General features: G+C 44.3%; 1 protein-coding gene across 1 annotated transcript in view; it reads left to right on the top strand.

The window, feature by feature from the left end:
- Positions 1–4,179: 4,179 nt before the first annotated feature.
- Positions 4,180–17,361, top strand: part of dntt (deoxynucleotidyltransferase, terminal) — a 45,056-nt gene continuing 31,874 nt past the window's right edge. Inside the window, exons 1-3 of the mRNA XM_030071133.1 lie at positions 4,180–4,373; positions 7,951–8,125; positions 11,038–11,148. Coding sequence (XP_029926993.1) covers positions 4,180–4,373; positions 7,951–8,125; positions 11,038–11,148 — 480 coding nt within the window. The remainder of the gene's footprint in view (positions 4,374–7,950; positions 8,126–11,037; positions 11,149–17,361) is intronic.

Genomic DNA, 17,361 nt, shown 5'->3' on the forward strand with positions numbered 1-17,361 from the left:
TTTTATTTGTTTGCACATACAAAATCAGTCATGGAATAAAGAGAGATGAAATGAGCGAGCTCGAGACGCCAATGCAGTGGGCCCCCCCACTAACATCAGGAATCATACAGCACATACAAATACATACAGACACACATACATAAATGAAATATGCGGTCTGAGAAATAGAAAACAAGCAAAATGAAGGAAAAGGGAGGCGCAACAGAAAGGGGAAAGAAGAAAATTAAATAAACTCAGCTGACATTAAGGCACAACAGAGAAAATGGACTCAGACACATGAAAGAGAAACATTTATGTGAACTTCAACTTCCAAATGCTCTTTTTTTTTATCACTTTTATCAGTACTAAAGGTTCTCTACATTTTCCACTACAGTCCTTTTTCATTGATGCTGTACGTTGGTTTGACATCGCAGATTTCTGAGGCAGGACAAACCTACATTTTAGAGGTAAACCATGGACCCTTGTCAGAACCATCTTGAGATAATACCCAATGGTAAATAAAAACCAGAAAACTCCCTTCATGATTGAAGCCCTCAAACACAGCCACGTGTTTTGCTCGCAGATGCAAATCAAACGATCCGGCTAACAAAAGCGAAACACGACTGCCTTTACATATCACTTTGTTTCAGCGGGGTATTTTTCGAGAAAAGCTCCTCACATCGGCAGGAAACTTCTTGCAATATTTATGATACAAAACAGCAACTCTTCTGCTAGCAAGCTGGATAATGAGACTCACCTTCAGGCTGTGCTGTTTTCGAGACATCATTGATCCTCTGTTGACTATCGATTCCAAAATATTTAATGGAGCGGGCCTGCTGGACCCAGAGCTCTTATTATTGACAGCGCCCATATTGTGTACAACAAAACCTGTGCATTAATACTACATTAATAGCTGGGAGGATGTAGCAGAGCTGTGCCTCTTCCATGCACATAAGAGATTAGCAATCTTAGAAGCTGAAATATTAGAATAGTATCCTGTCATGTTTTTTTTTTTTCTTATGCATATACTGGATAAAGACATGACCAAGAGACAAATAAGAATGATCCAAAATTGAAAATGTGAGATGATGATACGTGTGATATTGGATGTTATATTTTTATTTGCTTTTCACAACAACAAGAACATGCAGCTCAGGCCAATAACACTTACATGCAATGCTGATTTGGAGAAAAGGACTACATATGCAGCTGATCATACATAAACACATGGAAATACAAGAATTGGATGATGTTATAGAGCACCCATGCTGCTACCGAGGAAAGCCAGGTGAGAAATTCGCCTCATCGCTCCTGCTGGTGGTGGTGAGGGAGACATCGGTCTTTAAGTGTAATGGTAGGATTTCATGGAGCCTCTGTCTGGACCGGGGCCCCAAAGCTCCACATGCAGTACAGCTGAGTGACTTGAAGGGGTAAATAGTCAAACAATTAGCCAAGTCTGCCCCGCAACACCAGTTAACCCTCGGAAAACCATCTTAATGAGAGCGGGGTAACATCTTCCGTCTGGCAGACAGAGCCGCGATGTGCTTATTAAAGTGAAGACGTGAACACAGGCTTTGGTAATTAGATGTGGAATCAAGGGCTGTTCTGATTTTTTTTCCCCTCTCCCCTCACTTAAATCAACAAATCATAGCTATTCGGTCTATTGAAGCAGGTGCATTATTGTAGATAATTACAACCTGGTGACATTTAAACCCTTTTCTTCACACTGTCAACTTCCGTAGCAGAGAAATCAAAACAACATGAGGCACATCTTGTAATTACCTCTTTGTCGGCAAAAGGAATAAATTAGTTAAACAGATTAAACCCTTTTATCAGCCCGTGTTCCTGACCATTGCATATGCAGTTCTTTTCTCCCGATAAACGCTCCACATCATTGACGGCATGCATACCTGTATGCGTGGAGAGGCCGCGTGTGAGCATGTGGGATCTCAGGGGAGCGGCCTACAAAGGCTCTCATTTAAGGCGGTAAGCTAATTAAAGCCGCGGAGCAGATGGCGGAGACTTGGTCCGGACATAATGAGACAGTGAGGTGGCGAGACGAACTGGACATGGCAGGACAGCTGTGAGGGTTTTGTGGGGTGACCAGAATCCGAGCGTCTCCAAGGAGCGAGGCTTCACTTCAGCCAACAGTGGTGAATTACAATCACATGAAAACTCTCGACCAGCTTTTTAAAATAGCAAACGGATCCGGTAGTTCTCATTTCCTCCAAACTTATGATGGCAGCTTCCACGGTGCTGTATATAAATGCTTCATGCCCGCGGGGTGTGACACTAAAATGCCACCAACTTTAGAGTCAGAACTCAGCTTTGGCAGACCATCCAAGCAGGGCCGGCCAAGAATACCGAATGTCCCTGAGTCTGTCCGTCTGGGAGGGACACCCACTGTTGAAACACGCATGCATGAGAATCCAGTTAGAGCTTGAGGCAGTTTAGCAAAGCAGACACAAGGGAGGCAAGTTGTACTTTAAACTAGTTTATCATTTGGTGTGTGTATATTAGCTTTTGTGCACAGATGTGTAGGGAGGATGCACAAGTTCGCTAATCTGAAGACCTTGAAGGCAGAACCAATGAAAAACAAAGACTCGTTAAAACAGCATAACTACTATTAAATTGCAGAAAGGCTGTTTAGTGGACTCAAGTGTAAGAGTTGTTAATGTTGCCTCAACAACATGTACACTAGGAATATGAAGTAATGAATAGAAAATGTTAGGTTTCATTGACTCAAGGTGCAGGCGGGCGGTCCGGCTTCAAATAGCCTCGCCTAGTCTTCTTTACTAATAACAACTCCAATTGAAGATATCTGCAGTGGCATTTTAATCAGTAGAAATTCTAATTCAAAATATCTATAATGCATTTTTTTTTTTTTAAAAAACGTCAATATAGTTTTAGTCATTAAAACTAGGTCTGTATCCACAAGGTGACAAGGCCAGGATGTATCTGCATAGGAGTGCAGGATGTGAAGGCAAGGTTTTGGCATCTCAAGCATCCTGGTCTCTGTAGTCCGAGTGGTTTTATGCAGGTAAACAGGTAAACAGTTCATGTTGGGTGCCCTGTGGGGAGCAAAAGAGGAAGAGACCATTGGCCAAAATGTCATCTGGATATGAAACACCTACAGGGATCAGTGTTTGTGTATTGTGTGGAGAAATGTTCAACTCATGTAATCAAAGAAACAGAAATGGAAACAGTTCATGGTGGAATTTTTAACCAGTCAAATGTTAGCACTGCCGTCCATGGAAGCTTATTCTCTGGTTTCTTTCATCTTATGCACAATTCAGTTTTTACAAGTAAAACATCCAACCAGAAAGATGAGACTAAATGTAGTGCATACCTCCACCACCACTCCCTATCACATTGTCGACCAAATTAAACTTTAGTCAGCTCTTACTTTTCATGCTTTCAGTTGAAGGTAATGTTTAACACAGACATTAAACAGTTACATGTGTGTGGTTGACTTAGGGAATATTTCTGTTGCTGGGGTGATGTACCATTCATGATATGCCATGCCCACTGTAATGCCTCACTTTGGCGACTCACCATGAAAGGTAAAGTAGCTCTTCCTTGTCCCATGACCAAGCTTTCCACCAAATTTGCCATTTTAGGCGGACCCGTCTCGCCCCCTTTTGACCAATCAGCATGAAAAGTTAACGAGCTGTTTCTTGGCCTGTGTCTGAGCGATCTAATTCATTCATAACTTTTTGAGAAATCCTGCTGATGAATAAACAGATGGAATGGGACAAAAACACAACCCCCGTCCAACTCCACTGGCGGAGGTAATTAAAGATATCAGCGACTGTGTATTGACTTTTAAAAGTTGGTGGCATTTCAGGCTAAAACGGTTTGCCATAGCAGGGTGTTTTAATCATTTTGTTCCACCATCCTAAACTGTGCAGCCTTGGCAGTTGGTTTCTGTTTGGTAAACACCAAATCTTGAACACCTGTTGCCAGAGGCTTTTCCTGTCTGCCAACCCTCACCAACCTCAACTGTGCTCCAGCTGACAGGCTGTCCTGGTGCTGGGTGAAAAAGTGAAATCAACAACTGTGGTATCACCAAAGTGGGTGTTTTTCCTGGATGGCTGCTAAGTGGTGCACGACAAGAAAAAAAAAAAAAAGAAAAAACCCAGACAAAACAGAAATTCTTAGAGGTGTGGGTCTACTTTGTGCATACGCTGTGCCAGAGAGATGCTCCATGCTCCTGTTGCCTCTCGTATGAGGAAAAGGCCGCGGCCGCTGGAGCCTAGTGCTCAGAGGAAGGGAGAGGTGAAGTTTCAGGATGTGAGATTATACCTAGTGGAGAGGAAAATGGGCTGCAGCAGGAGGAGCTTCCTGAGCCAGCTGGCCAGGTCGAAGGGCTTCATTGTGGAAGACGTCCTCAGGTTGGGAAATCATTGCCAGTTTATTGTTTACCGACTGTGCAGGGACGGATGCCTTTTGACTTCAGGTCAAGAGAGCAGAGATTAACTTTGAGATTATACCTTTTTGCAAGACTCGGCTGTTTAATGAATCCTGGGTGGTGTGTTTGAATTTCTGAGTCTTTGCTGTTTGCATTTCAGCACTTAAACACGATTTTGAGTAAAGTCTGAGTGATTGTTCGCCCTCACATTGGCATTAGAAGACGGATTGAGCGTGGTTATTCTGTCTAGCGGACAGCCCACTTGTCCTCTCTAATCAATATGTGCTTTTGAAGTTGAAGAATATGGCCTCATTTGAGGCTTTGGGAAATAAATGTAAAAGAAAGACAGATAGTTTTCTTTTCATGCCTAAATAAACAATCATTCCTGCAGTCTGTTGGAGCTAATGAATTGATGTGGCTATTGTAATGATTGAACACTTTGGACTGAAGATCAAAAGAACAAAGATGAACTTGAAGCTAAGATGTCTTCAAAATATCAGTTTGTCTAAAAATCCAGATTTTCTGGGTATCAGCTGTGAAGGTTTGACCTTTGTCTTGTGTGACTGTCATGGGTTGCAGGGAGCACACACACAGTCATTTTCCAGAGATAAAAGCATCAGCATTTGTTAAAAAATGGCTAGGAAGCCATTAAGAAGGTCAACTGCTCATTATTAACCCATGATCTTGACATTTTATTAGGCACTTCTGCATTTTTTTTAGGAACTTAAGGTCCTGTTAGCTAATTAGGGAGAAACTATTGTCTCATTAATAGTTAATCAGGATGGATAAGGGCATCCATCCTGTCTCTGAGATGCCTCGGTGGATTTTCTGTCTTAGCAGTAACTCACAGCGTCTTTAAATCCGTTCAGGAAATGGAAGAAAGTTGGCTGGCCCAGCTGAAGCTTGTTGCCGATAGGAGTAGGATAACGAAGAATACTGGAGGAAAGCTAAGAGAGAACATGTAAACTTTTCTAACGAGTTTGGCAAAAGTTTTTTCAAGTAGTATGGTTTAAGGGGAGATTTTTTTCCCCCTCCTAAGAGGGTTTTGTGAAATGGTGAAAATGGCTGTTAGCCGCATGCAAAGATGAAGCATCTATTGTGCTGCAATTATGGGAACAGCATGGCTTCACAACTTTTTCAGTCTCTACTTGAAAGTGTCTTTGAATCCCAAAAAAGTGAACACAAGGGAAGTCCTCCACTTGACAGCTACAGTGCCAGGTTCATTTGAGGCTGGCGATACTTTTGGAACATCCCCACCCCCCACCCCCCCATGTTACTGTAAAAACTAGCCTTTGTTTTCAGGGCTAGGCAGCTCAAACTCAGCTGTAGATCCTCTGTTGAGCGCATCTGAGAGGGAGTGTGTGTGTGTGTGTGTGTGTGTGTGTGTGTGTGTAAGAGAGATGGAGAGAAAGTTTGTGTGTGTCTTTGAAAGAGGAGAGTTTAAAGTTTGCGTGTGCGCCTGTGTATGTGTGTGTGTGAGTATGTGTGTATACGTGTGTGTCTAAGTGTGCCTGCCAGCCGTGCGCCAGCTTGGGCATGGCAGCATTCCCAGAAACACAGCTTGTGTGCTCCTACGGTTACACTTGGCTTGATACAATTGTTTGAAACCAACGACAGGAAGTAGACCGTGCCTGCCTCAAACTGACATTAATTCTGCAAGCCGACAAATCTGATATCAGCTGCAGTTTGATAACAACACCTCCTGTATCTTGTCTTATACAAATAACAGGCACACTGCCTTGAGCATATGGTCAGATAGATGCATATAGAGAAAAAACACAGACACAAGTGCACACGTCAGGGCGTGCTTTCTCTCTCTCTCTCTCTCTCTCTCTCTCACACACACGCACACTCACACACACTCACACACAAACATCACAGTCTTCCTGTCATAATTTGACATATATGAACATGGAACCAGATATTAATGTGTTTACCTTGGCCGATTGATAGGTTGCATTAAATGCCCTTTTGTTGATGACATGGAACACACACACACACACACACACACACACAAACAGAGGTGTGAATGATCATGGACTTGTGCACAAGTTCACTTAAAATCATCATCATCATCATCATTTCCTCTTGCTGTTTATTCCTCCTGTTGTAAAGTTAATACTGATCTCATGTAATTTAATTTATTTAGTGTTTACTTAAGTAATTACAGCAGTCGTGTATTCCTCGGTGACGGCGCCTCATGAGAGCACCCCCAAAAGGCAAATACATGAAACCTACTCGCCGTGGTGTGAAATCTTTAGAAAGGGAATTTTTGAGCACTGCATGTTAACCAATGCTAGCCCATCTGACATTAAATATATTGATTTTTATTTATTTATTTATTTATTTTTTTGTTGTGCACACACTCTCTGATCCACAATAGTGGGGTAGGGAGACCCGTCAGTTCTCCATATCAAAGCTCATTGACTTTAGCCTGTCCTTGTGCCTGGGCTCAGAGTCCCACTGATTCTGGGAAGAGCAATCTGGTGCTGGGCTGCATTCGAGCTCATTTGCATGTCAATCTGCCGTTTCACATTCTCTGTGGTTGTGCATCAGATAAGGACCCAAGTTTGGGCAGGATTATATCTAGGTAAACATGGCAAGATGAGAGGAAAAAAAAACAGATTGTTCATTGTATGATCTTCAATCTTGTTTCAAACGGCAATTCAGTTCCTTGTTATTGTAGACGGAAATCAGCTCCGGCGAGGGGCTCCATCACGGCGGGCGGAAGCGTTTCCAGTGTGCATTCGACGCAATGAACCTTAAGCTTTTGGAGATAATAACGGCATCCACATGTTTCCTCAAATGCAGTTTTTTTTTTGAGACACACTGTGTTTGTATTGCGGATCCTTCTTAAACACAGGCCATCAGTGGCTGGGCCAGCAGATAGAGGATTAGTTTCGCCAGTGATTTGGCCAATTAGGTCTCAGCCTGAACTCTGCTGGGACGTCCCTTAAGGAGCTGTTCCACTGATTTACCCCCACCATGAGAGAGGAAGAGGAGGAGCGAGGAGGAGGGTAATTATGCACGGCTGGGCACCCTGATTGGGTATGGTAGTTAGGCACCATGGCAGGAAGCAGAAGGGATGAGGCCGTGATAAAAAAGTCTGTTGAGAAAGTCTCTGCAGAGCTGTAGGAGATCCTGGTTGAATGGCTCAGCTATCAAACAGTGGAGGGGGGGCGCTGAGAGTGTGTGGTGATTGTTGTTCACCCTGTGTTGATCCCCAAACAGCATGCATAAGACCATGATGCTCAGATTTCAAAAGCTCCACCGAAACCTCTGATGTGCACAGGCTCCTGAGACAAATAACAGCACAGTTCTTTCTGTTAAATCCAACAGTGAAGTAGATGTTCAAATCAAACCAAATCCAGGGATTCTGGGAATCCTAGTAATCCAGAATCTATTGGCACTGGGGCTTTTCTCTGCTCATTTTTAGTATAAAGAAAAAAACCGAGTGCTTCAACAGGCCGTATTCATACTTGACTAGAATAACTGTGCTAACCATCATCTATTATACAATCAAACTGAGTAACTTTTGTTTTCGTCCTCTTCCTCTGCAGCGATAAGGTCACTCACGTGGTGTCGGAGGACAACGACGCGGCGGGCCTCTGGGCGTGGCTGGAGGGGTGTGGTCTCAAGGATTTACCGAAGATGCAGGTGCTGGACATTGGCTGGTTCACTGACAGCATGAGAGAGGGGAAGCCTGTTGCTGTGGAGACCAAACACTGCATTCAGGTGTGTATGTTTCATGTGATCAGACAGAAATATCCATATAGCCATAGGGCAAGCACTAGATGGCACTGCAAACCAAACAGGAGGCTTTTTTCACTGACCAGGCTGCAACACACAAAATCAGCCGGTCATGCTGTATGGGACCAGATGACAGATCAGAAATGTTTTTGTGATGAAGAACAAATGTCATGAGATATTTGATCCAAATGGAAGGAGACGAATACTGCCATCATGACATGAATGAGACAAAACTGACAGCAACCGGGGAATGAAAGATTATAGAGAAAAATAGATGGAGGTTAACAATGAAATACTAATATTTAGTATTTTTTTCTCCAAGGAAAACACACTATGTATGTTCTCCTGAGGGTATTTCATTGTATGTACCTGTATTGTGTTCAAAGTGAGAAGGACCTTGCGTGTGACAGTCTGTTCCTCTACTTGCACGTGTGCAATCTGAAGCCGCTGGCATTGACTTCTAACAAACACACCGTATCTAACTTCCCTCAGCCTCTGCTTGCATTGCTGCTTTTCTGTAAGCGGAGAGCAGCAGCAGAAGAATCCCCCATATTGTGCCAAATAAACCCATCAGCTGGACGTCAGGGCTCAGAGCAGCCCGCTAACCGAAACACACACACGCACCGATTTGCTCCCTAGTGGATGGCACTACAGGTGCTCTGCAGCATATGGATCCAAAATAAAGAAATATGCCGCCTGCTTTAAATGGACAGTATATTCCTCTTCCCGCAGTGGAGAGGAAAAACACAGAAGAGCAGTTTCTGTCCTCCGCCTACTAAAGTCACATTTGCCAGGCCTCCTCCATGCTTTCTCAGCGGTCACGATGACATTCGCTTTGTTTGTGCCTTTGTCATGTAAAATATCAAAAATGCCTTTGTTTTTTTTTGTTTTTTCGTTTTCTCAGTGTTGCCACATAGCCGCGTGACACACCAGAGCGTGGCGCATCGGTATTATTCCTCTAGATAGTCACATCATTAAGTGACACGGCTAATGATGCCATGCTGACATTTATTGACCCGTCTCCCCAGGTAACCAGAGGCCCACTTCTCTGTTTATGTTGTTATGCATTTCCTCTCCGAAGCGAACGAGGCAACACACAGCGGCATTTATGTGCACGGCAATTCCAATAGATTGTTTTTATGAGTTATAAATCCATTTAAGGAGCCACCAAGTAGAGATGCAATATTCCAAAAGCAGGCTACTTCTCGGGCACATTTGCCTGCGGCTCCTCTTAACAGTCTGGAAATGCAACGTGTTTTACTATCATAAATATTCGACAGCAACTGAGGGAGGAATTTTAAGTATTAAGCCCATTGAATGTAGGCTAAACAGGCTCTCTGCAATCCTGTTTAGCCTAAGTGGGAGGGTGATAAGATGTTATAATACACTGCTTGAAAGGAATATGAGAAGAGACTGCTAGAGAATGGAGTTTGACGAGATACACCGTCCTTGCGAACATGTGTCCCTGAGAGGTGTCTGTCGTCAATCTTCTGCAAAGAGGCAGGTGGGCTGGGTGCCTGAGGATGGAGGTGGTGGGGGGGGTAGCCTCCCTCAGGGGGTGGCACCTCAGTGACCCTCGCCCTGCTCAGCAGCCTGCGAGGATTTCATTAACCCACCCGAATGTGGCTCCCCGCCGACGTGACAAGCATTAGCATGGAGGCAGGAACAGGCTCGGTGTGTCTCTCCTGACGGGGACGGGCAGGGGAGTGGGCGAGGTCCAGCAACACTTACCTTTTCATCTCAGCAGATGGTGAAAATGTGCGTGGAGAGGAGCGGGGAGGAATGAAACTGCAGCATAAAGGCTACACACACAGTTTCGGTATATCCAAACTGAACAGCAAAGGTGGAGAGGCCACTTGAGAGAAGACCAGAGGGGTATACGCTCAGTCTTACAGCTTTACTTCCACAGACATCATATAGGTCGGTATAATAAGTGACTCCAGATGGGCCAAATCAACCTCTGCATGCTGATGCACAGAGGTTTGTCTCCACGGACCCACAATCCCATACTGGATTAAACAAACCACAGCCGAGGTGGAAAAATGATGGAAAACCCCCTGTTGTATTTAGAGGAGCGCAGTTAGGGAGTTTCTAAAGCAGTTTTACTTTTGATTGGCAGAAAAATTGTGCCGTGAAATATATTCAAAGTTATTCAGTTTCTTTTTTTTTTCTTTTTTTTTTTTTTTTTTGAGAACAGGAAAGGCTCCTGGCAGGGAATAAATGATGAACATTTTTTGAATCCCTTACTGATTGATTCAGCCCAGCAGTGTGAGAGGTACTAGCTCTTTTCATTATCTTTCTGAGACATCCCTATTTCTTCTCCAGCACTGGTCTTAGTCAACTCAGCATGGTGACATTATCTCTCCATCTTCTTCCTTCTCTTCTTCCTCCATCTCTCTGCCATATCCTCGACCAGTCCATGGGTAATTTCATGGACACAATGTTCCTTTGTGATGTCTAATTGTCTGCTAGAATATTAATAATACATTGGTAATCCTTTTGACACATATATTACAAATGGGGAGCCATTTCTTCATAGAATGAAAAGGCAATTTACAGGAGGCAAATTGGATGATGGCGAGCAGATTTGTAATGCCACGGGTTAGGTAGCATAATGGATTTGGATGCCACCAGACTGTGCGATGAGTGTCATTAGCCTGTTGCCCTGGAGACACACAGTCATAAAAATAACTTCTTGAAGGCAATTGGCTACATTTTTATGTAATTCAATTTGAACTCCTGGCTCTGTGCATGCCGGGAACAACCTCACACACATTAACACACAATAATTTGCAGGGCTTTGGCAATTAAAACAATACAGTAGAGCACATGCGTGTCATATAGGTGTCTGTGACTCTGTGTGTGTTTCTAAGTTTCTAATTTATTTTTGTATACAGGACACATTGCCCAGATTGCCAGAAGGTTCTACACCCACTCCTGTGGCCACTGTTTCCCAGTACGCCTGCAAGAGACGGACAACCACACAAAATAATAACAAGATTTTCACAGTAAGGAAATCGTTCCCACACAACTCTGGACCCAACTGCACCTTTACACGCTCGCCCACAAGATGCTTTCGCTCCGACTTTGCAATGTAAAAAGCCCCCCTAATCTGTTCTGCTCTAATTGGGTGGCTGTCTTGCTTCACTCACCCGTGCTCTGACACAACTCTCCCAAGATGCATTAACCTGCAAATGAGTAGCATCTGCAGCTAAGGCACGATGAAGGTGCAACAGCTGAGGTGCCCACGAGTCCTGGCAGAGGGTTGGCATGGACACACCCCGAGGCGCTGAACGCTACACTGAGATGGGCGAAGGACGTGACGCTCCTCACAAGCAGTGACAGATCTGTCCCTCTGCCATCTGGCTGGCTGGATTGTGTGTGTGTGTGTGTGTGTGTGTGTGTGTGTAGGGGGGGGTTATTGGTTCCCACACAGAATGAGGAAGTGGTTGATTTATCTGAGGTTGTAAGAATGAAAGAATGGAGAATTATGCAGCACTCATATAATGGAATACAAGAAATTAGGAGCAAAGTGTTGTCTTAAAACTGTCAATCAATCAAACAGCTCACAAAAAAAAACAACAAAAAAAACCAATCAAATACGCTATATAAATGAATAAATACTGTGTACGGTGTAGCTGAACAAAAAAGACACAGCTAGACTTTACTTGCACCTATCAGTTTTGGTTTTGACAGTTTGTTGGTAGAAATGGTGCCTCTGGGACTTTAAGAAACAACCATAACACCGCTAAAAGATCCTGCCGTGTTCACGGAAGGAGAAGGGGAATAGTTTCGAATCAATACACATCAACATGAGCATGCGTTTTGCAATTCATTCATTCCCTTTTGCTTTCTGCGCTACATCTCTGCGGCGCTCCCTTGACAGCATATTTGGCACGAAACGTTAAATTTGAAATCTGAGATGTGCCATATGACTGTGAAGTGACTGGCAAAACCTATGTGTGTGTTTGTGTGGGAGTGTTGAGACCCGCTGATGAGTTTCTGTAAGACCTATTAAGCACAGCTTACCCAGGGCCTGTGAGGCATCTGTTTCATAATGACTTTTCGGTTCCCAGTGATGGAAAATGTACATAATAGATGCACACACGTGTACATGCATTCACACACGTGCACCGGCGTGCGTGTCATCATGTAATGACACACAGATGTATGCACGCACACGCACACACACACACACACACACATACAGTCCGACGTGCACACCGACAAACTTCTCACCTTGGGAGTCCTGCTGTTGCATACCTCATCCCCCGTTTCTTTCCACAGTGTTACCTCCATAATTAGCAATCCCACTCAATTTTCCTATCCCCATGATTAAATAATCACACACACACACACACACAACGACACATCAAAGACAACTTACTGATTAGAATGAATGGTTGTTCAAGGGGTGGTCCTGTGCAAGGCTCCTCAGGTAAATCATCCCATCCTGGGAGACAAAATGCAGTTAAGTCAAATACTTGAGGCAGAGGCAAATGTAAAGTGAGGCTGAATTTTCAAGTTGTTGCCTCTCCTCTGGAAACCAAGCCTCGCTTTTAGAAACACACCGCAGCAAACCACCAGACACAGGAAATGATCTGCTGTATTGTAACAGTGCTAATGAGGGGCAAGCTATTGATCCAAAGTTGTAAAACTATCCTTTATCTGTCCCGCTCTGTCTGCCTGATCGCACAGCACGGCCATGATGTAATCCCTGTGAATGCAGTGTGCCGTGAAAAAAAAAAAAGCCTCAGAGGGTACAAAGGGACTCTGAGGGCGTTTTCACACCTGTAGTCCGTGTGCTGTGGCTTAAATCAGCGGAGTGGCTGATAGTTTATTGCATTGTTCATTTGCTCGGGTTTAATTTCACACGGCTAACGAATCAAAACGCGTGTTAACAAAAGCGGCGTGGGAGCTGTCAGCCCACTCGTTTGGTCGGGGTCAGACACGCAGTGTGAAGTTGAAAGGTGGAGAAAGGGAGTATTTACTTTCATGGAGTTTTTTTTTTTTTTTTTCCCTCATGTTATTGCACAAACACATTTGGCTTATAGTCTCCAGCCTGGGCAGCTTTGGCATTTCTTAATTTCTTTACCATTTCTTCATTTTCAGCTGCACAACAATATATTTCTTTGTCACTCCGTGTCAGCCCTCGCTTTGCTGTGTTCCTGTGCTGCTAAGTGCTAGCTGGTGTTGCTACCGAGTTGCTTCTTTCCGTCTTTTCCGTGCGAGTCGATAGCCGGTTCGGCCCAACCCGCGTTGCCGCCTGTGATTGATTTCAAAGTTCAGACACCCTTAGAGTTCATTTGTAACCGTGCAGAGAGAAACCGCGTCCTCAGCGGGGACTCGGTCCAGTTGTTTTGTTCTGCACCCGAGTGCGATCGCTGGTTTCACACCTGCCCAGACGAACCGCACCGAGGGGGCACACACACACACACACACACACACCAGAGTTTGATTCAACCGGACTGAAATAAGGCAGGTGTGAAAACGCCCTGAGATTAATATGTGGATATATCGGTGTGTTCTTGTGTTTGCATTTGTGAGGATGCAGGTGTGTTTGTGTGTCTGTGTGTGTGTGTGTGAAGGGACGTAGTGGAAGATGAAATGGCGGGTAAATTACCTTGCAGTCATCATTATAGAGCAAAAACAGCAACAACAACAACAACAACAAAACAATAAAATGTCACATATATTAAAATTTCATTTGAGTAAATAACATTAAATTTTGTTACCTCAGCTGTGGTGAATTGGATGCTCTCCTCCATCATCATTTTATGGTGGGTGTATTTTGCCTAGCACAATTTAAAAAGAATGTGCGCATGTGTTTGTGAGTGCATGTGTGTGTGTGTGTTTCTATGAGCCCTGGTGTTTGCATGTGTCTAGATAGATAGGTATGTTTTTCTTTATCTATCACACCTCAACCTAAGCTGAGTGTGTATACCATATATACACCTTTTTTTTTTTTTTTTTTTTCGATGGTGAGGAAACGGGGAATAGTGACCTGAAATAACTTAGGAGGAAGGGCGTCGGGGGAGTCGGGGGTGCTGAGAGGGGGAGGACCCAGAACCAGCGGGGGTGTGTCGGTGATGGAGGAGGGCATAGACGGTGCAGAGAGGTGTCAGGATCAGGAAGAGCGCAAGAGCATCATCTCGGCAACAGCACCCCAGTGAGCTGTCAATCACGCCCCGCCGGCGAGCAACCCTTCCTTCCAGAGCCGTGCACTATTGATTTATTCATCCGCGCACTCTCTTCATCCTTCACCATCTCTGCTTCTCACTCTTTCACTCCCCGATCACTTTTCCCTGCCCTTTTGTTACCTACCTGTTCTCACTGTGCTTGATTGCGCGCTTCCCCCCCCCTCCTTTCTGTCTCTCTTGTTGTCTCTCGCTGTCTTGCTCTGTGACTGCGAGATAAACACATGCGGTGCACGCGCGCGCAAATGTACACCCTTTGTTAAGTCTAGCCTACATCCCCGCTTTTTCATCTGTGTAGCTTTCAGTCTTCCGCTGTCACAATTTCACCATAAGCCCTGACGTACGCAGATCCAAATATTGACGTGTGTGTCTTGGCTGATTGACATGCAGCATCTAATGCCTTTTCTCTGATGGCAACACACACACACACACACACAGACATACAGACAGACAGACAAATATGTACAGTACACAAACATGCATATTTGCACACACAGTTTGGCGCTAACTTTAATGAGGCAAGGGAGGGGAAATGGAAGCAAGTGAGAAAGTGAGAGACATGAAAAGAGCGAGGAGGCTAAAGGTCTTGAATTCGCTTCCCTTCATCACAAGGCTTCTGGTGCTTGTCCAACATATTGATAGGAGCTGCGCCAAGGAGGAGGGGGCGTCACTGAACCTTAACTGCATCAAATTGATTCCCTCCATCACCCTGTGGAGTTACTGTTCACAACCTCAGCAGCCGGCAGACAACAAGCTGCATGGATCAGACGTGGGTCGGGTCAAACAGTTTTTGTACAAGAGGACTTGGCGCTCGCAGTCTTGGACAAAGAATCAGATGCTTTTACTGCATGACAACAATCCAAGTAGCGTCAAATAAGTCAAGAAGGTCAATCACAGAAAAGTGCACTTAAATGGCTTTGAATAACTTTCCTGTGATTAACTAAAGCCTGGTTCATGCTTCCTGTGGACACGATCGAGGGTCCCTCATCGGCCGCGTGGTCAGGTGTGTTGGCAGGTCACAAGGGGCGTGAGCGTTGAAAACATCTCGGATGGCGGCCTCAATGATGCACAGGGGCCTCCTGTGATGATTGGCTGAACAGAGAGGTGAGAACGATGTGGAGGGCGTCCGCTAATAACTGTTTACTATGGAAAGAAGGAAGGGAGAAATAGCAAAATGGGGACTGTTGAGGAGAGGCTTTCAGAAGAAGTGAGAAATTATTGCCACTTTATGGTTCCTCTGTGAGGAATTACAAAAATAGCTTGATGGCTGCCAGTTGCTGGCAGGCGATTTCATGTCCAGCAGAGGTAGATGAACAGGCCGGATAATTTCAGTCCTGATTGTTTGTCCCCCTGTTTGGAGAAATTACAGAGTAGTTTTGTCCTACTGTGTCGCCAGGAGGCCTGGCATTCAAAAGTTTGCGGTTGTCATGATGGCATGAGAGACATGCGTGCATCATGTAGGCTGCTGTGTGTATCTGGTTGTGGCTGTGTCCATAGGAAGCATGAATAAAGCTTAAACATACAATTCTGTTAGTCAGCATTGTCCTACTTGGCGAACTCCTAACAATGCAGCTGCCGTCTGGCCAAGGTCACGGATGCAAACACACTCCTGAAGTATCTGAAAAATATATGGAAACCTATCTGTAGAAATAATAAGCTAGATGTAATCTTTGGAAATCAGATAAGATCAACCTCTACTGAAGAAAAGGAGAGTCCCTGCTTTGTGAGAGGTTATTATTGTCTTCTGTAAGAATCACTCGGCTCATTCAAAAAGTTTTCAGTGGCTCCATCCTCCATGTCCCTGATGAAGTGCTCTGCACTCTCTTTTGAGTGGCTCCATTCTTCCAGAGGATAATATAACCTTTTACAGGATAGAGCCACTCCTTTTCTTTAGTGGAGGTACATTGTACAAGTATGTTTTAATGGCGTGAGAGAATTCAACATTATGTCCATTACTCATTTATTCGAGAGGGGATCAGTGAAATCCATCTCTTAGCTGTTAATCTTGTTAAAACTCCTCTCAGTGGGTTCTCTGTCCTCCTTTCATGCCTCCTATTTGCCCATGCAGGGAGGCGGGCTGCTGTGTGAACATGACTTGCAGGCATGTCCGTGATATCCAGTGGCAGGGGGTAAATGGGCGTGCTATATCAACGTCCCCATGCACTAAGTCTCCCTATGAGCCTTAACTTCTCATTAATTAGATGAATGCATATCCAGTGCGGTTCTGTCCCCCCAGCTAGTGCTGACTCCATGCTGCTGGTAGGACAGCAGGACAGCTGACAGACTGGCTGCTGTGTGCGTTTGTGTGTGGATTCAGTCTTAAAATCTTTTCTTAAACCAAATGAAAAAAAAAAAAATCTGCCAATAGGGTGAGATAACAGATTCCAGTGCACTTTCAGTTGTTTCAGAAATCGTCTTGCAACAAGGCAGAATAAGACGGGTCACTCCACTAGTTTAAAGAAGAAACACAATTCTAAAAAAAACTCGTGAAACTAACTGTTTTGCACAGAAAGCAAGTGGAATTATCTCGCTACACTGACAGGTATTTGCAAGAAAAACAAGCCTCAATACAGGAGTAGATGGCTTGTTCTGATGGATATTTTTGCAGTGTAGGCACAACTCCTCTCAGGGAAAAAAAAAAAAAAAAAAAAAGTGAGTCAGTTACAACTTCATCCCTAAACACCAGCTCCCCTGAGATCAAGCACAGCAGAGTTTTAGTTATAGCTACAAACATTTTTTCAGTGACAGAGCTGCTTGTGAGGCAGAATTGATGTCAGGGATCAATGGTGGAGCCAAAAAATCCCAGTGTTATGGAATCAGCTAACTGGCACATTTGATTGACAAAGAAGGAAATAAAAATGGCAGTGACTTTTTTTTTTTTTTTTTTTCATGCAGTCATGATCATGACACAAGGTCAGCAGGCTAGTTACAGTGACTACAGCCTTAGCCTTGTATGGCCAGCTGGAAGGTCAATAAGGCTGATTAGCTATCAAAGATATGTTGTTATGACTACACTGCATTTGT

The sequence above is a fragment of the Myripristis murdjan genome, chromosome 15 (genome assembly GCF_902150065.1).
Source record: "Myripristis murdjan chromosome 15, fMyrMur1.1, whole genome shotgun sequence".
NCBI lineage: Eukaryota > Metazoa > Chordata > Actinopteri > Holocentriformes > Holocentridae > Myripristis > Myripristis murdjan.